The 19,981-nt window shown below is 45.6% G+C and overlaps 1 protein-coding gene across 1 annotated transcript; it reads right to left on the reverse strand.

Annotated features, from left to right (window-relative positions):
• Nucleotides 1-3,201: 3,201 nt before the first annotated feature.
• LOC115311229 (zinc finger protein OZF) lies at nucleotides 3,202-19,561 on the reverse strand. Its single transcript, XM_029969864.3, has 2 exons — nucleotides 19,291-19,561; nucleotides 3,202-7,022 (listed from the first exon to the last, which is right to left on the reverse strand). The coding sequence occupies exons 1-2, from the start codon at nucleotides 19,310-19,312 to the stop codon at nucleotides 5,719-5,721; spliced, it is 1,326 nt and encodes a 441-aa protein (XP_029825724.2). The 5' UTR covers nucleotides 19,313-19,561; the 3' UTR covers nucleotides 3,202-5,718.
• Nucleotides 19,562-19,981: the final 420 nt, after the last annotated feature.

The raw sequence follows: 19,981 nt of genomic DNA on the forward strand, positions 1-19,981 counted from the left end.
CGGCCCGGAAGAGACACGGCCCGGGCCCGGCCCGAGCCCGACAGAATTTCAATTTCTAGGCCCCGCCCGACCGCCCCGATGGCTGTAGCCCGAAACAACCCAGTCCCGTTTGAACCCGTCCCGTTTCCACCCGTTCCCGAAACGAGCTCCCCATTTGAACCCCGTCCTGTTTCGACCCATTCTTTAAACGCCCTTCCCATATGAACTCGTCCCGTTTCGACCAGTCCCCTAAACGCCCTTCTCGTTTGAATTTGTCCTGTTTCGACCCATTCCCTAAACGCCCTTCTTATTTGAACCAGTTTCCGAAATACCCTTTGCGTTTAAACGCGTCCCGTTTCAACCTACTTTTATAAGGCCCTGCACATCGCAACCTCTTCGCAAAAAGTCTCCATCGTTCTAAGCCTGGTCTGCGCACCTTTTCTGTTTAAGAATATGTTCTTAAGTAGCTTTACATGTCAACGCGTTCTTAAAATATACAACCCTTTCAGGCAAGATTAAGTTGAATATATTCCTACTTAACCCCTTAAAACGTTTTTTTTCAAGATGGTTCCCAAAACGTGCAAGCGCGGAACGGACTATGTACACTGCGCGATACTGATACCGCGAACACGACGTTGGCTCTTTTTTCGAATTTTACATCGAAATGGTGTTAGTAGGCACCAAAGTATATCGCTTAGGTCTTTGGCCCAGATGAGTACTTCTAGAAACACTAATAGTTTTGAACAGAGCGTTTTGATTCTATGAGATAAACATAAAAACACGACGATTGCTTGTTCCTGCTAATATAGTGTCGCGCTCTGTGCAATAAGGGAGTCTTGGAATAACGTACTCAAGCACTTTGGGCAAGCTAAAATTAGCATCGCCATAGGTTTTACATCGCAACGCTATTTTTACGGTACCCAAAGCGCTTGCGTACGTTTTTCTAAATCTTCCTAATAGTGAACTAGAAATTTTTGAGAGCGATGAATCAGACAGGTTGACAAGCATATGACTGGGACTTTATTTTGTTTACAATTTATAACAATGAACCCTCGCTCACACGGAAAAAGCTTGAAGGCCTTCTAGCTTCAAGACGTCGTTTAGTTATTATTTTTAACGACGCTGTAGTGAATTTGCACTTCGCTTTTTTTGTATTCAATGAACCTAAAAGATTAATGAGCAAACTTCTTGCTATCAGCAACAATTTATGATTTACGGCACAAGATTGCCCAGGCACGGCCCGGGCCGGCCCGGGCCGGCGCGGCCCGAGAACTTTTTTGTTCAAGCCCGAGCCCGGCCCGGGCCCGAGAAAATACGTGCTACCCGGCCCGAGCCCGGCCCGCGGGCCGGGCCGGGCTCGGGCTGGCCCGGGCCCGTACAGTGCTCTAATGTGTATTAAAGATATCTTGACGGTGGACGTCGAAATAGTCACTGCCTTTGTTACACATGCGCACTGACACGTGCCAGTTGAGGCAAGAATGGTTAAACGCTCTAGGAGATGCTCATATTTAATAGGGCCCGTTCACACACTTGCGTTTGACTCCGATCGACCTAGACAAGACCGGTTTTTATAGGGATACTTCAACGAAATTTGAAATATTCCCGTCGTGTTCAAAAATAGGTTGAATATGATCCACAATATCCGTAAATGACAATCGCACGTTTGTATTTTGATCATGGTGGCTGTATTTTTCGTTATAAACGGCCCACTCTGGCAAGCGCTCGGAGAAGGCCCAGCTTAGAGCACGTGACATACAACGCAATCGTGACGTAGGTCGTCTCAAGACGAGCAAAGCTACGGCGAGGCTGACGTCGAGAGGATGGCCTAGTCGTTCCAGCCACCGAAGCGGCTGCTTTTGTACGAATTTCGAGTGACGGGTTAATCTTCTATAATCTTCTAGGGGGACAATAGCGACTTCTGCGACACACAAAAGGGATTCTCGGGAAGAGGGAAGTTCCTCCTTCCCCCCTTCTCTCGTCATGGCCAGAGACGAGACAACCTCCGTCACTATCTGTCAAGGTTCCTAGACGAGCATTACAACCGAGGCGTTAGCGACATCCACCAGGTGCTCTTTGCTAATCGTTTAATTCGTTTTAATTCCTTTTCGAGACTTTTTTAACAAGATATTGGTATGTTCCATGTGATACTGCTCTTTTGAACACATATAGACCAAAAAATGAGCGCCGAAATTTCGTTGTAGTATCCCTTTAAAGGGGCCCTGCAATCATATTTAAGCGTCCACCTTTTTCGCGGTTTCCACGTCTCTTGGGGTTCGGGCAAGCCAGCAGGCACGGAGAGAGTAACTAAATATCGGTGCGTCATATTTTAACCGGACGACGCGGAAACCTCCTCCACCGACGAGGGCGACCCACGGTACCGAAAGCGCGCAAAATATGACGTCTTTGGTCCTGGGCTCACTACTGGTCAGAGCCGCTAAAAGCTTCTTTTTAGTCGAAATACAAAAAATAAGTGGCGCGAACCGTTTCAATTACTTATAAAAGTAGTTTTTGTTCAGTATTTTAGATCAAAAAAGAAACGAATGCAGTTCATAAAGTACGGAAACAAGAAATGACCCGTCGACATACCCGCCACCAAGCGGTGGAAAAGGCGGCGCATACTAGAAAGGAGTACTGGGATCAGGCGCCGACACGGAAAGGTCCCGGATGTACGCGGCGACGCTGCGGTCGTTTGGGCAGAAGGATCCGACCGGCTCCGAGCGTTCCGAAGGCCTTCGGCGAGAAGCTTTGTCTTGCGTTTTGGCCGTTTCGCGGTATGGCAGTACAAAGTAGCTCCCATTCTGAACTGATCTTTACCCCGTGTTTGCTGTCGTTTGTGGCCAATGAAGTGTCATGCCGAATAAGCCTTTAATCGCGCAGCAAACGCAATGAGAGCTGCTCTGGCTGCCCGCTGGATATATCCTATCCAGAACACGCTTCAATGGCGCCCTCTCGCGCCGTCGACTCGGAGTGCGGCAGCCGTCAGCGCTCGATGAGCCCACTACCCCACTACTTCTCCTCTAGTTCACGGCCACTCTCAAGCAACCAAGGACGTCATGAGGGAGGTTATTTTTTGCTTGTTTTTGTAATTTTAATTTGCTTATAACTTTTAAAATAAAGGGAATTTCGAGAAAAGAAAAGTTTCACTAAGTTACTACGTTCAGTGCACTTAGGTTCGGTGCAAATTAAAAATTAGTAAAAAGGTCATTGCAGGGCCCCTTTAAGCCGTTTGTGACGAGTTACGACCAGCTGCATTGTTGCGCATCCAGTCGTGAGCCATACTAAGAGGCTTAAAAGCCGGTCTTGGCTCAGTCGGTCAGAGTCAAACGCGAACGTGTGTACGGGCCTTTAGATTAATATCACGGACACATGCTCGAAATTAGTAACCACTCCGACCATGAAATCCTAAACCTGTGGGCTTTCCAACGCGGCTCGTAAGATAGCTTTTTCGAAGAAAGGCTCTGGCACAATGCTCACACTTGGAGTGTTTTTCCTTCGATTGGGAGTTTTAGCTAGTCATTTCGACACAAACGGTTCGTCCTCGAATGAATCGCCGACGCCACTGCGCATGCGTAGGCGAGTCGTTGGGGCCTTTTGGATGCGCTTAACGTTCGTTTACCCGCTACGGCCGCTGGAGCCGTCACTGCAATGCAGGCGGCAGAGAAAAACTCACCGGAGGAAAGCTCACCACAAAACCGGCGGATGCGGAGAAAAGCTCACCGATTTTTTTTTAATTTGGTCTTAGCTTAGTGGATTGTGTGTCACACGTAGCAATTTAACGCAATTAAAATTCATCAATTTAAAAATAATCATCCACTTTTTTGTAATATTCCTAAAGGTCATTGGGCATATTTACTAATTCCTCAGAAATTAGCAATCACCCAGTCTGTAAATTAATGACGCCGCAAGTATGAAATCAGAACATCGGGCACCCGTAAAAAGACAATTTATTGACAGGTTGACAATGCGTCGTCGGTAGCTCTGTCAGATAAAGAGGTTTGATTTTTGCGAGCTAATATGAATAGTGGTGCGTGAATCGTTTCAGCTCCGAAGATTGTGTGGTGCCTGATAGATGAGTAGGCTTTTATTGATGTAATCAGTGTCCTGTCGTGTTAGTTGTCTTCATTCCGTCTTCATCGTCTGAGCGGTTTTCATTATGTATAACATTTTCCATCTCGCCCTATTCGCTACCTTACAGAAGACTAGTTCTTATCTAGTCCTGAGTAACAACGGTGATAGTGTGCGGCTCTGAAGGTCATGGGTGGCTCGTCATAGAAGGGTACTATCAAACAAAGGCAACGTGTGGAAACACCAGCACGAACGGCTAGAAAACGTGCTTGTCCGTAAACAGAAAGCAACCTCGACATCCCACTCACCGTTTTATCTTGTTTTCAAAGGTTAACAAAAGATTCAAAGAGAACGTCAGGCACCGCATTGTTGCGCATGCACTTTTGGATTTTTGACATTGACAGTTTTGCTTTTTTACGTTTTACGTAGACATTATCAAGTTTTCAAACTTTTTCCTGCTCTTCAAGTTCATAAAGTTTTCAGTTAGGCTTTCGTTGCCTAGACAGTAAACCACAAAAAAAAAAAACACTCGCCCGCAATTATTAAATCGGGGTCATATACCCAATAAGCTTAACAAATATTACAAAAAATAACATTTTCTTTTTTACAAAGTTGACGAATTTTAATGATAATAAATTGATATACGTTACGCATGATCCAGCAGTCTCCACATGAAAAGAAGAAAAAACATTGGTGAGCTTTTTTTTCGCATACACTCAATGGCCGGTGAGCTTTTCTCTGCATCTGCTGGTTTCGTGGTGAGCTTTTCTCCGGGATTCCGGCAATGCAGCCAAGACCGTTTACAACTCGGGAAAGCAAGATGGCGGTCGATTCCTACTGGCCTAGCCGAGTGTTAAGCTCAGCACAGCGGGAGGAGATTTGTCATCCTGCTACGTTTTGCTTCATCTGAGAACTACGATCAAATCATTTCGAAAACCGCTCAAAATGCAAGCGAATAGGACTATGCATAAACTATGCGTGACTAAATTTTTGTGATCCAGGCTAACGAGTCGCCATGGTGACCGTGAGCAGTCGAAATGGTTTGGTTCGGCAGCGTGCGACGTGAACGATCGTTTGAGTTGAAGACGGTAGACACATCCCCTACCTTTGTGGTCAATCGGAAACTTCTTACTCCATTTAGCTTGTCAGCTTTTGACATTCCAACCGGCAAATTTTGCCTCAACCGTCTTGTTTACAACAGTGTGCGGCGTGAAATGCGAGCAACAGATTTGCACGCTGCAGAATGTTTAAGATGCTTGATACGAGAGGGTGCTGCTGGTCAAATGCAATCATCATCATTGTTTAATTGGTTGCACGCGTATCATGATTCGCTAAAACATTAAATTTCACATACGGTTTCACGGAACGGTGAAGCTGCACCGTTCATGATTTCAGAACAGTGCGTTCCTCAAAAAACTCGCTCAAACTCCCGTATGCGTCTGCGTGTGGTCACTGAGGAATCAATACGAGCTAAAGCTTTGAAACATAGCTTGCGCTTCTGATTATTCTTGTCCTGGTGCGTTTGGATGGGATTCGACAAGAGTTCAAGCTGAGTTAATGCTTTGGGGCACTGCTCGCACCTGTATGGCATTTCACCCATGCACTTTTGTGCATAATCAAACTCCTTTTCCAAGTAAAGATGTGGTTCCTCAGACCACCATTTCTATAGAAAGACTATTTGGGGCAATACTTGTACCTGCAGGTTTCATTGTGCATAATCAGACTGCTCTTACAAGCAAAGGCACGAGGACAATGCTCACACTTGTAAGGTTTTTTTACTGTGTGTGTTCGAATGTGGCACCTCAGAGCAGCTCTTGTAACAAAGGCTTTAGGACAATGCTCGCAGCTGTAAGGTTTTTCAGATGCGTGTGTTAGAACGTGGTCTTTCAGAATATCACTTGTAGCAAAAGCTTTAGGACAATGCATGCACTTGTAAGGTTTTTCACCCTTGTGTGTTCGAATGTGATACTTCAGTTTATAGCTTCCATCAAAGGCTCTGGGACACAGCTTGCACTTGAAAGGATTTTCAACAGTGTGTGTTTGAATGTGCTTAGCCAGGGTTCCAAGCCGAATAAAAGTCATAGGGCATAGCTTACACCTGTAAGGGTTTTCATCCCTGTGCAATAGCATGTGGTTGGTAAGATAGGATCTCTGAAGGAAGGTTTTGGCACAATGCTCACACCTGTGGCGTTTTTCACCTCTATGAGTCTGCATATGGTTACTAAGAGTATCGCTCCGAGCAAAGGCTTTAGGGCACAGCTTGCACTTGTAAGGTTTTTCACCAGTGTGTGTGCGAATGTGACTGGTCAGGTGCGCACGGTTAAAAAAGCTCTTAGGGCACAGCTTGCACTTGTAAGGTTTTTCACCCGTGTGTGTGCGAATGTGACTGGTCAGGTGCGCACGGTTAAAAAAGCTCTTAGGGCACAGCTTGCACTTGTAAGGTTTTTCACCAGTGTGTGTGCGAATGTGACTGGTCAGGTGCGCACGGTTAAAAAAGCTCTTAGGGCACAGCTTGCACTTGTAAGGTTTTTCACCCTTGAGCATTCGACGGTGAAACGTTTTGGGACAATGTTTATAGTTATACGGTTTTTCACCTGTGTGCTCTCTGATGTGAACTGTCAAAAATTCAAGCTTTGTGAAGGTTTCGGGGCAAAGCTCACACCTATAGAGTTTTTCAGCCATGTCAACTGGAATGTATACAATATCGGTGAAGGTTTCCGGCGCATCCATGGTGCTGGGACAGTTCAACGACGTACCAGGTCCGTCGATCACAACAGGACTGCTCAATATGGACCCAGATTCCAACAATGAAAAACAATGCTGGCCCTTGGACTGTTCTTCGTCTCCATGAGCCACAAGATGGCTCACAAGTCCACAAGGATCTGTGGTGACATGGGTGCAAAAACAGCATCTGAAGAGAATGTTCTCGGTGGCTTTGAACATGCGGCTGGTCCCTTCCAACGGTGCAGCTCGTTCCCCTAAAAGAAAACCCGTATGCTTATAATTATAAATAACATAGAAAACACAACTAAGATAGTCATTTGGTTCAGAAATGAGCAGCCATATCACTTCTCACAATACTCTGCTTACAGCCCGTGGCTCCCTTTCGTCGCAACCATTGGATTCAGTTCATAGAAACACTAAAACATTTTCCACTAAAGGTAACACCGGCCAATATTTTAGCATTTGGGATTTCGTGTGTTTTCAGCTCAGTCAGCGTCCCTAAATTACAAGGTAGATCTTTTTCATCACCACTATGCAGTTTAGTTTAAATAGCATGGCTCGAAGTTTGGTTACAGGTGTCTATGGCAAAAATGAAACTATCCGAGAGAGATGTCAACATTGGTCATCAAACGCCACGTCAGTGCTGCGGCACATTCGGCGCCGGTGACTGGGAGCCGGCGCAAGGCATGCAGCATGGTTGCATCGCGGGGGGAAAGTTACTGTAGCATCAAGCTAAATCTATGGGTGCCCGTGCACAACTTGGGCACCAATGAAAGCTGTGCACATGCACTCTTCATTTCTAAAATGCCACAAAAGGTTGACCCCGAATATTTACTTCTGGTTCTTGGGGAAATGAAAATCAATAATATACATAAAAGGAGTAAGTTACTGCTCTTCATTTATTGTTGAATCATACGATTGAGTGGCATGAGTTTCAGACGCCTTTATGACTCTTTGCAAGTGGGTGCCGCATGACTGCTTGCAGGTGGGTGTTTGCAGAAGACCCAAAAAACCGACGTTACATTCTAGCCCAGTGTTGCTTGAAAAACAACTAACCTACTGGTTGCCTGCTAAAGTGCAGCTGGTCGCTTCTTTCATATCGGTTTTAGTGGAGTATGTGACTACTTTTATGTAATATTTCTGTTGCGATCATATTTCGTGTCTCCAAGTCGAAACCAGCAATTTATTGCAGGTTAATTTTTTACTTGAGTTGCCCTTTAACTATATCATTACAATATCAGGTTATGGCAAGTTGAACTGCTGGCTATTTCCAAAAAATGCAATCAATTGTTTGTTTGTTTTTTGGTGGAAATTATTCTTGAGTACCAGGGTGCCACTTGGCATGAGAGTCAATACAAATTCCAGTTAAAATGGGTGCAAGTGTCGCTACCAGATTACATTCAAAGATGCTCATTTTTATATGCCTTGTCACTAATGAGAAGATATGCTTAAACACTAGTTCTGCTATGAAACCAGTTTGTTCCTTAGCCACCAAAGGAAACAACTACCAGAGGTTAGTCAATTTGGGCCAGAATTGCAGATTGCTGTGTTGATCAGGCCAGCATAGGTAAAAAATAGCATTGTATTAGGTGGTGATTTGTCACCCAAGCCAGAAGAACATTTGTGTACCGTATGCCTTTTCTAGTTATGATGTTATTAATTTCATGCAAAACAATGACAAATTTTCATGTAAATTTGCAAACTCTACTTGTTCCCATGGTCATAATGAGGACTATGACACCACAGTGAGGCCATTTATTCTGAAAGGTTGCTCCAACCCATTCATAGTGTCCAAACTTATACTTGATTCCTGAGGTGCAATTTGATGTGTAACTTAACATTTGCAAAGTCGTTTGTGCGGCGAAAAACAAAAGGTGGTAGAAGCTGCAGTGCACAATGTCACAGCTGCAAAGTCGTTTAATCAAGCTTTTCTCAATATTGGGACTTTTGCTTTCTGACCTTACATGGTTATACAAATTTGCATCCCAGCTATGTGTACAACTGTACACCACAATGCTGGAAGCATTGTGGAATGCCAAAAAATAACGCCTAAACACTTAAATATTGATTTATTACTCAAAAGTCGTTTTACTGACACAACTATGTACTGAGTCATCACTGAATACTACTTGTCAAAGCAAGTGTATGAGGTCAACAGAATTTCCTACAAATAAAAGTCTGAAACATTCAGCTTTCCAAGTGCTTTCTGGCAAAATCTTTCCTGGTACCTAGACAGCTCATGTTCTTTTCGAACGACATTGGAATACTAAAGCAGGATGGTGATTTGGGCCAGTTGGTAAGAGTTGAACATGATGAAAAACAGCCTCAGAAAAACAGGGACGAAGAACGAGTAAAGACAGGACAACGGCTGACAATACTAAATACAGATTTCTCGAAAAGAAAAGCAGTGCCTCATCTAGAAAAAAAGAGAAGAGTGAGCAAGCAGCCTTAACTCTTTCCTAACCGCAGCGATAGAGCCCCTATCCCCCTGATCGATGGGCGCGGAGGTCCATTTTAAAAATCCCACGGAGCTCTTATGCTTGCTGCATAATGTCGTAGGTAGTTTAAAGACAGTATTGTTTCAGTGTTTTTGTTCCTTTCTCCTCGTGGCAGGGATTTTGAAGCCAAGCGTGACACCGACGGCCAGTCCTCATTTGTTACAGCCATGGCCGCTTTCACAAGTCCGATACGTGCTCACGAGCGTGCCAATTCTCGCAACTCCTCTGTCGATTTTTCGGACTCTGATACCAGCAGTGATCTGACGGTGAAGCCAGATAATTACATTTTAATTCTGATAACCTGAGCTTCATCACATTGAGAAAATGTTTAGCCCAATGGCATGTCAGCCATGAGCGTTGACCTGATGTTTGGTAGACCAAAATCCTTTTCACAAAATTAAAATGTTTTCATTTTTTGTAGGCACTATATATTCATTCATTTTCCCGGATTGGAACATTTTTTTACCAAAATTGTGTCTGACGATTTACATATTGTAATGGGATTCAAGTCTCAACTTTGATGTTTGCATCCTTTAAAAGCCCATTCATTGATATATACGGTATCATATTGTAAACATAAATAGTTTCCTCAGGAAACAATCATAACAAAAAGCCACACAAAACAGGAATTTTCACCGTGGTTACGGAGTTAAGCTGCGCAAGAACCGGGAAGCCGTCAGCATAATTCTCTCTCTAAACCCAGGGAAGAGAACAAATCAGCCAAAAGTGTGATAATGATGATTTTCTACCCAGGGAGAAGTGCCCAGCCTCCAATATCGCAAGGCACAGGAGCAATCTGTTGTGCGTTTCACCAAATCTAGAAAACTAGTCAGGCTGCAGCAACATTTTCATACATGCGATATCTGCCATTTTCAAGGGCCATTTGTCGAAATGTTGGATGAAATGACCATTTGACGAAGCAACTGGTATTCGCTAAAACGTTCTTCCTTGGAGGAATGTTCTCTAATATGACATGGACCAAAGTCGGTTAACAAAAGTGGGCCTAAGAACTTCGGACGATTAAAGATAGGAGAAGAACATGAATATAGCTGCCCTTTGAACATGAGGCTTTCAGAATAGACTTTTGTGTGCAACCAATATGTGGATGGGAGAGCACCACGAAAAGCTACCAAGCAGCTCCAGATATAATCCCTGCACCCCAAACCAACTTGCATCGCTCCCATGCTCCAACAACCCCTGGGCACTATCATCCTTAGGGTTACATTCATATTGGGTACAATCGCAAGTCCAATTGCATAGCCAATAGGCTAAAAAAGCTAAGGCTACTTACTGTCTGCTCCTATAAACCAAAAGTCTGCGCAGAAAAACACTCAATGCTAAATGACACCCTATATCACCGTGTCTTGTGGTCTCGGACGTGTGCACCGTCTGTTACGTTGCATGTTTCAGGCCCCAGCGAAGAAAAAGCTGTCTGTTTTCTACCCTAATCCCTTCTTGTCCTCCTTCATCGTTGGCTCGACATAGTAGCGTACAAAGTGCCACTTTTGGGAAACCTTACAGGGCTTGCCCAAATTCGGGTGCCTTGAACTAGGATGAACTGGTAGCCATTTCAGTTCATTTCACTACTTGATTGGGTAGGCTCCATCATTCTGGATTCAATGGCCATAAGCCAACCTGGGGTTGGCTGATGGCTGTGTTCCACTCATCTGTCCCACATCAAGCGAAGAAGCTGTGTTTCACTCATCTGCCCTAAATCTGGCTGAACATGAGGGCGAGGTAATTTTCAATGAACAGCATTGCTTTCTAACTGCTAAAATCATGCTACATTTGGCGAATTCATAGCAAAACAAGTAACAAATCTTTCAGATTATGCTCGGAGAGCCTAAGATTTAGTAAATTAACATCTTCCCGAAAACAAACTTTGCAGAATTTCTCTTCATCCACGAGAAAGTGTCAAGACGAGTTATCTCACCATCGGCAGTTGTGGCGAAAAGGCGTTCTGGTTTTCATCGGCTATTAAAGGACACATGCAAAGGAAAAAAAATTTTTTTTTAGACAGCTTAGATGGAAAAAGGATGTCATAAAACGATTTTACAACGAAGAAACAAAATTTTTAGGGCGCTCGCGGGAGCCGCCGCTGGTCACGTGGTAGGCCCGCGCGCCGCCGCGCTGCGTCGCCGCCGCACGCTGAGCGTTGTGCGAACGCCGCTTCAACGCGTTTCTCCACGCCGCCGTCGCCGCCGCCGCACAAGTTCGTCTGCTTCGGGGCGCCGCCGCCGTCGTCTGACCGGCGCACAGGTTTGCGCTTTTTAGGAGTTTCCTTTGGGCTCTAAAAGTTACTTATTCGTCTTCGTTTTTTGTTATACTTCAAACAAAGATGAATAAGTTACTTTTAGAGGCCATAGGAAGCTTCCGAAAGAGCGCAAGCTCCACGTGATAAATAAAGACCAGTCACGTGATAAATACAGACCACTTTTCCGCGGTGCCCGCGGGCGCCAACTACAAATTCTATTTGCGCCGTAAATATAGCTCTAAAAAATTTTTTCTTCGTTGTAAAATCGCTTTATGGCGTCCTTTTTCCATCTAAGCCGTTTAAAAAAAATGTTTTTTTTTTCCTTTGCATGTGTCCTTTAAGAACAGAGTTATTACAATAAACGTTGGAGGCTCAGCTGGCGCTAGTGTCTACGGGACTTCCGGTGCTTCCGGTTGCAAATTGAAGCAAACAGCATGCAGTCTACATTTTCAGCCTCCCTGTGTATTCCTATGGGAAAACGGAAAATAACATGAATAACTTTTGTCATTTCGGGTGTACCGGATAGTATGCACCTTTATTGGTATTGTGAAAGTGTAATTGCTTTAGTTACAGCATTTTTCTTTACCACTGAATGATGTTAAACTTCGCTCTATTTCAGGCCCAAACCTCTGTTTCAAGGAACGTATGTGAAAACGAGCGACGAGTGTAAGCAAACTAACGATCGAAAGGAATGTAGAGTGTGTTCAAGGGTTGCTAGCATTTTGGTGGCTAATACACCCGTCCTGTCATTGGATGAAAATAACTCCGTCGTGCGCACCTCCTATTTGCAAAGATTTGGAGCGTGCGGGTGATGATTTGAACCCAGAGCAAGCATCTTCGCACATATTCATGAGCAGAAAGGATAAAGCAGTACTTATTTACTGCAAATCTGACTATATTACGTGGCTTTCAATTTAGTTTGATCGTCTGCATGCACAAGGAGTTACTTATCCAGTGTTACTGCGTAGTTCTTGCCAGTGGCGTCACTAAGGTCAGTGGCACCCGGGCTGGTGGCCCAGGGCTACAACCCCCCCCCCCCCCCCCGGCTCGTTACTTGCGCGACACCCCCCGGAACGCTGCACCCGGGGCGGTCCGCCGCCCCCGCACCTTCCTTCTGGCCCCACTGGTTCTTGCCGTCTCTCTTGGTTTTCCAGATGTCCTTCGTTCGTTTGGCACGTATATTCCCCATGCTAGAAAGCGTCGACGCCGTGTTCACGCTAACAGTGTACGACAGTGCACATAAATGCACGTACGAAGCAGTTTTAACACCGTTTTTCATGCCACGAATTTCAAGTAAAAATGCTGTAACTGACCAGTTATTTCGTCTGAGTGACTGAGAAATGTTGCAATGTGCCTAGTATGTACAAATAATTTGTGATATTTGCTCTTATAACCGAGCCCATAGAAATGCATTACGGGAAGTCAATTTCTGACTGCTTGCTGTCTGCTTCAAAATGCAACAGCACACTAGCGCCACCTGAGCCTCTAGCGTTTATTGTAATAACTCTATGATTAAGAATAATTTGCAAGCGCACATATTGCCGCGTGCATGATCGAGAAGATGTGCTTCGCCATTCATGTACAAGATTCGCGTACTCTTACCCCGAGCGTAAAGGACAAGGAGGCCAGAATGACCTTGCCTAGTGAGTCTCGCCCTAGTTCTTTCCCGAACATTCTAGGTTGAATAGTAGAGTTGACGAGCATAGCACATAATGAGCCGAGCGTCGTATTGCCGATTCATTCACCGATTCTCTCTCGTGATTGCCAGCTGTTACGCCGACGTACCCTCGCTTGCTGCTGCGGCCGTTGACACTCGCTGCTGCTTTCTCGGCGCGTGTTATTTTTTTTTTCGTTTCTGGCACAAGTTCGCCCATATTAAACCTCTAGTTCATTTCATTTCCTTCCGTCTGACTGTCTGCCATGTCTCACATCTCTGAAGCCTACCCTTCCGAGGCGTCGCAGCGCAAGCCCAGCACCCGGCTCAAGAAGACCGTCCGTGAAAACGGCCGAGGCCTGAGGAAGCCGCCGTGTTCAAGGTTTGCCCCCGAAATTCGGTCTACTGCCGAAGAAGACCCACCAATCAACGAAACCGACGTTGAACAAGCAATTGCCGCAGACATCTGTTGCCTCCCCCGTCATATACCTGCCCGTCACCCCTCAAAATCCGACGATCTTCCAGGGACGTCTACGACTGGTTGCAGCAATACGAACGGGTGGTGTGTGTTTTGATAAGAAGTCTGTGTTTTGATCAGCTGGCGTTCTGAACGGAGCTCGCCTAACGACTTCTTGGACTTGATGTAGGGCATTTCCGACTCTTTCCTGCCCCTGAACAACTGCATCACAAGCCCCCAAAAATGGAGACGCGGCACAACTGCGGGGTGTGTGTGAGGAGTGCAAAGCTGAGCAAAAGACAAATGTCTTCTGCAGTACCTTCAGCATTTACGTGTTTTACGACGTCCAGAAACTGCTTCACCCAATAGCATGCACTTTGCAATGGTTGAAACTATGTGACAAAACATGTCGGCTTTTTTTTTTTTTTTTTTTTATTTATTTAGAACAGTGCAATTTGCAGCCCTTCTTGCTACTTATGTTTTGTATAATCTGAAAATTTTTAGCTGTCATTTTTCGTTGAGATATCTGCAGAATTTTCTGATTATTGTTGTGTTGGCTACAATAATTTTGGTTTTTGAGAACTGTATTGTGCATAATTTATTAAACTCCTATTTCATACTTATATCATTAAAAAGGGCATTTATTGTCCTACATTACAATATACTCCAAAACATTTTAAAACGTGTTTAAAAAACAAACAAAAAACAGTACTTTCCCAGTATTATTTCTCTTTTTTAACATGTTTTTTTAATGGGCAGTTTCCCAGTGGTAAGGAGAGAGCTAATGGAATCATTCCACAAACATTCCTCCAGTTCCTTGATCGTGTTCTCTTTATCGGTCCCTATCTTGAGTCGTTTGAGAGTCTGACCGTCATTGGATAGCTCCAATAGCTATACTTAGCTTCTGGCCTCATATTTCTTGAGACCTAGAAAAGCAAAGATGTATGAGGGCACTGTTCCAGGCATGTGGTTTATCTTCCCGCAATAGTCTTTCACCAAGCAATAATGAAGGTCACCATTTCTCGGGTACGAAGCATGCGATTGGATCCGAGTACTCGCCAAACGCTGACGCAGCAGTCATTCTTGATGCTGGCTGAGCCGAGTTCGCTCCGAACGCCGACGCAACCCTCATGTCCAGTACGTGCCCTGCATCTACGTCGCAAGATGATGTCGAACACCGGCAGCCACCTTGCTGGTGGCCTAGTTGATGGCTATTCGCAGTGAGAGTCATGGTAAACTGCGCCGCATTTGGCTGTAGCAGTATACGTGTCCCGAAAATTGCTTTATCGGCATGCTCAGCGACAGAGTAGCCGTAAAGTTAGAGAAAGCATGTTTGACAGGGAAGGGATGCGGTCGTTCGGTACTGAGTTCGCAGGACGCATATCGTAGCGGCGAGTGACGGCACTTTTGTATTGTTGCTTACGTTTGCGCACCCCTTTGCATCGCCTCGACCTGTTCGTGATGTGCATGCACTTCGACGTTCACTTCATCCGACCGTTTCCACGCTTCGAGCGCACCTTTCGGGGCTCCCTCGCTGAGTATGGGTGAGCCTGTTGCGGCGTGAGCCCGAACAGGCTGCGATCGGTCGGCAGCGGCCCCCGAGTGCACGCTTGCCAAGATGCTGTGGACGGCTTGTGCCGTCCTCAGCATCTCGGCTTGTGCCGTCCAGAACGTGGTAACCTCGTGTTGTATACCACTACTTTGCGAAATCTGAACTACTTACTACGAGCCGCTCATCCAATAATCGAAGGGGCGCGTAATGAGGCTCATTTTGCCACACCGACACCGCTTCGCATCAAAACTGAATTGGAGGAATATATAAACTTTATTCGTGGCCGAAAACTTCTGCTGAACGTACTGGCTAAACGTTATCAGCTTAAGCCTAACAAGTTCTTTCAAGTTCACATATCACAGAAGTAAGGTATGTTTGTCAAAAATGTGGCGCATGTCAGCACATGTCCGGGCAGTTGGCGGCATCCTACGCCTTCGTGAGCGCATCGGTGCAGGGCCCTTCCTTTCCCTAGTGTGACATCGGGTGCAAGGCATGTATACATGCTCAGGGAGTACAGGGTGTCACAAAAGAAAATTTACACGGTCTTTTTTATCGCAAAAATAAACTAGGCATCGACGAACGCTCATTCTGCGCCCAAAGGTAGAGCTAGAGGTCACAACCAGATGCCAAAGTTTCAGCCGATAACTTAATCAAAAGTAAGTGATTTTCTGAAAATTTCAATGGGAAAATGGCGGCCGACGGAATTTTCAAACACATGGAGCTCTATGGCACCAGAAACCGAAAACGGGCAAAATTGGGCTCCATTTTCCCATTGAAATTTTCAGAAAATCACTTACAACTTTTGATTAAGTTATCGGATCGGGCTGAAACTTTGGCATCTGGTTGTGACCTCTAGCTTTACCTTTGGGCGGAGAATGAGCGTTCGGCGATGCCTAGTTTATTTTTGCGGTAAAAAAGACCGTGTAAATTTTCATTTGTGACACCCTGTATATGCCCAAACAGGAGCAGACTCAGATATTATGAAATGGGTCTATTGAAAACTGATTTTTATATATATTCTAGGTAGAGCGCATTTTTGTCCCTCTACATAGGAACTGCCACAATGAAAACAGAGAACAATTTGGCCAACCATACTTTATCCCCAGGCTTCTTTTACGACTCGCGTAGGTTTTAAGTAGTGATGGGTTGAACTTTTGTCGAATCGAAAATTCAGCACCGAATCTTGGGATTTGGCAAAGCCAAACTTTTGACTAACTTTTCTCAACATTCGGCAAAAATACATTGTTGCCAGACGTTGATATTTAGTTTTTTTCTAGCGAAAAAAGGTTTTATGTTGTTGTTTTTTTAAGTTAAATACAACATGTAATGCATATTGACAGTTATTACTAAATAAGGTGATATTTTACAAGATAATTGTATCAGTGTTGTTTTCCCATGTTTACTGTCAATTTTCGTGACTTCTTGCAGAAGTGGCGTGACAACGAGGTGGGGTAATAGCGGACGCAGTCGCAAATCCCGCTATGAGAGTTTCGGTCTTCAGGCCTCATCAGTGCAAGCCTGCAAGTGTGTGTACATTGTCGAAATAAAGGCAATAACACTGTGTTCTTACTTTCTCTGGGAGTCACTGTTTCGTGCGTGAAAACAAATGCAACGGTTGCTGAGCCTTCACCAAAAGAGATAACAATATTATTGTAAATAAGCATGTTTTTCGATTTGAGTCACTTGATGTCAGCTTTGCGCGGAAGTGTGCATCCCATAGTCGCAACGTCTCCTTTTTAACCTTTAAAATGCCGGTTTCTGGTGTTAAAACACACACAGACGTTTAGTAAGAGGGGAAGAGTTAGGAATGTCGGATGTGCAACGTCAAGCATGATAGCTCTGGGTTTAGTTATATACAGATACTAAAACCACGCAATAACGCTAATTAAAATGCAATATCATTTTGTTTTAACACAAACCCTTTGTAAGCCGAAAAGAGGATTGTTCTAAATGCAAGGAGTGCTTTAAAGTAATTGTCAGTCAATGTTTCAACTACCTCGTTGCATCCCTGGTAAGGTCAAATGAAAATCATGTCATCTAGAATGCACCGCATCATTTGTCACTTGCGCAGTGTACTGCGTAAATTACTGGTCGATCTTGTTCTTGAGGCAGAAAATATTTAAGAGAACCACACTCGCAAAGGCTCACAAAAGCACAGTTACTGTGTTGCCAACTGCACAGCTCGCCATAACCGCTGGTTGTACTACACTGTACGATGGTAACAGCACGACCGCATGGCGTCCATTTGCAATCCATGGCCCCGTCGCATTCTCGCACGTGCGCAGACATTTGCCGAACTTTTGCCGAACATTAGTTCACAAGCTCGGCATGTGCCAAACTTTGCCAAATCTGAAGTTTGGCAGATTCGGTCCATCACTATAGTCTAAAGGCACCAGTTGTAGAGTAGACCCGAAAGAGACAAGGCAGTGAGGACGGGGCTTTTGGCACGCAGGGAGTGAGGAGCGCAATTATGTCTGCTTCTTTTGCAGGGGTTTTACTGGCGCCAGAACGCCGAGCTCTGGTTGGCTCTGATCGAAGGATAGTGGTAAGACTAGAGTGTACTAGAAAGAATGAGTGGAGCCACCGGAGTGCTTTTTTGGTACCTCTGCATGTGGAAAAAAACGGCTAATTCGAGCCACTTTGCCTCTTTTTTATGAAAAACGGGTTTTGTTCCAATGTCAAGCTCGACCGGCACACTGGTCAAGGTCATAGAAACGATAGAACAATGACTGTATTTTTTATACAACCTAGACGTCAGGCGTCACATACATAGAGTCACCGCCACCTGACTTGTCGTCACAACGCCATGCGACATCAGGACGGCGCCTTGATGTCAACGTCGTCATCGACAATGTGCGTTACCCGACATCAAGACTGCGTTCCGACGTAATATTCCGTTGACAACGACGACGATGTCAATGTTGACAATGACGACGACGACGACAACATCACGCGACGTCAAGATGACGGCGTCCTTGTCAATTCAACGTCATAAGGACGCTTGGTGCCAGTTCGTGGACGTCGTTGTCGACATGACGCCACGCGACATCATCAAGACGTCCCGACAGCTTCACGACGTCGACGACATTAGACAACGTCAAGACTTCGTCGTGACTGCGCGTCGACGCTGATGCTGGCAAAGTCGACGACGTTGCACACCGTCAAGGCTTCGTCGTGACGTTAACGCTCACGGTGACGACGTTAATGCGACGTCATAGCGATGTTTGACATTGCGTGGAGTGTCGACATCAATGTCGGCATCGACGACCACTTCCACATCGTCTTAGATGTGGCGCGCGACATTATGACCACGTTACAAGGGTGACGATGTCGCGCAACGGCGTCGTCCTCAACGCGACGCAATGTCACGACCGCGTCACAAAGGCGACTTGATGACGCGTAACGGCGTCGTCCTCAACGCGACATCACGACCACGTTACAACAGCGACTTCATGTCGCCAATCGGCATCGTCCTCGACACAACGTCACGACGGCCTTACGGCACCATCTTGGAGTCGCGTAACGTCGTCGTGTGGTGGTGCTTTGACGTTACCTTTAACGTCAAAATCATAAAAAGCACAATATAGACTCTAAGGGGCTATATTGCCCATATGATCTTGACCTGTGTCGTTGCGCAATCGCAGCGAAGGGGGCGCTGCGATCGAAGTGGCTTGGTTCCACCTGATCGCTTTCCACATTTTGAGGTACAACTGAAAGCATGAGCGGAGCCTGTAGCTCGTCCCACTCGTTCCTTCTAGTACACTCTAGTAAGACTCCACAGCAAGCTGCCTTGATGTCTCCCACAATCCTTCAATCGCAGCCAGTCAGAGCTCGGCGTTTTGACATCACCACCTCTGCAAAAGCAGCAGAAACTGCGCTTCGCACAAGAACTGGGATCGTTGAACGCGGGGTTTTGGACACGCGGGGAATATGAAACGGGGTAATTGAACGCCGTTTTCTAGACGCGGGTGTTTCGCGACAGGGATTCTGCACGCGGGGCGATCGTGCAACACCCCCGCGGTATGTACATTGTTTGGAAACCGCGGTTGCCTGGACAACCCGTGGTGCATTGTTTGGCAATCGCAGCTCTCGAGCCTCATCGCTTACCCTGCTGCGTAGGCTGCTCCATTAGAAAAAGACGTTATCTATTCAGCAGCGTCAGATCTCCGCCCAGCTCCACGGAACCGTAGGGACCACGGAACGGGACCACGTTTCGCGACTTCTTGAGGCGTCCAAAGTTCAGAGCGCACAAAGCAAAGTGGTCAAAAGTTCCAAACGGTAGAGACACCCAAGCCGGTACCCGCACCAGTCATCAGTGACCTGCACCAAACCCGCCAAATCGCCCCAACACCGACGACACCAATCACCGAATGTTTGGGTTAGCTTGGCTTGGCGGCTTGGCTTGGCTTGGCTTGCCATCGGCCTTTCCCTACCTGGAAATGCTAAACACCACAAACATTCACTTCGGAATGTACAAAGCTGTCAAAAAATTAAACTTTTTATAACCTTGGTTAGGATCAAAGGAAAGGTAGAGCGTAACATTAAAGTGACACAGAACGCTTAAGTAAAGCGAAAAGTATGCACTTGCCAGGTGGCGCAAGACACCCACCAATCTAATGACAACAGCTGTTGTACGTTCATTAATTTATCCAGACCTTAATTAAATAAACGCTTTTCTTTTTCATCCATTCACAAAAGCGATTTTCGAGTGGTGGCCATGGTGGCGGTGAGATCCATCGATCTGGTAGCTTTTTGGCGTGCATACGGCATTTGAAGAGCGTTCCGATATCGCTCCGAT

Source organism: Ixodes scapularis, unplaced genomic scaffold, assembly GCF_016920785.2.
Source record: "Ixodes scapularis isolate PalLabHiFi unplaced genomic scaffold, ASM1692078v2 PGA_scaffold8__174_contigs__length_109621045, whole genome shotgun sequence".
Lineage (NCBI taxonomy): Eukaryota > Metazoa > Arthropoda > Arachnida > Ixodida > Ixodidae > Ixodes > Ixodes scapularis.

What these genes read in the sequence shown, in the direction of transcription:
- LOC115311229 (XM_029969864.3), bottom strand. Translation starts at nt 19,312, where the DNA reads ATGGAGCAGCCTACGCAGCAGG. An exon ending in GGAGCAGCCTACGCAGCAGG is followed by an intron (nt 7,023 to 19,290) that starts GTAAGCGATGAG and finishes GTTTTCTTTTAG; the next exon opens with GGGAACGAGCTGCACCGTTG.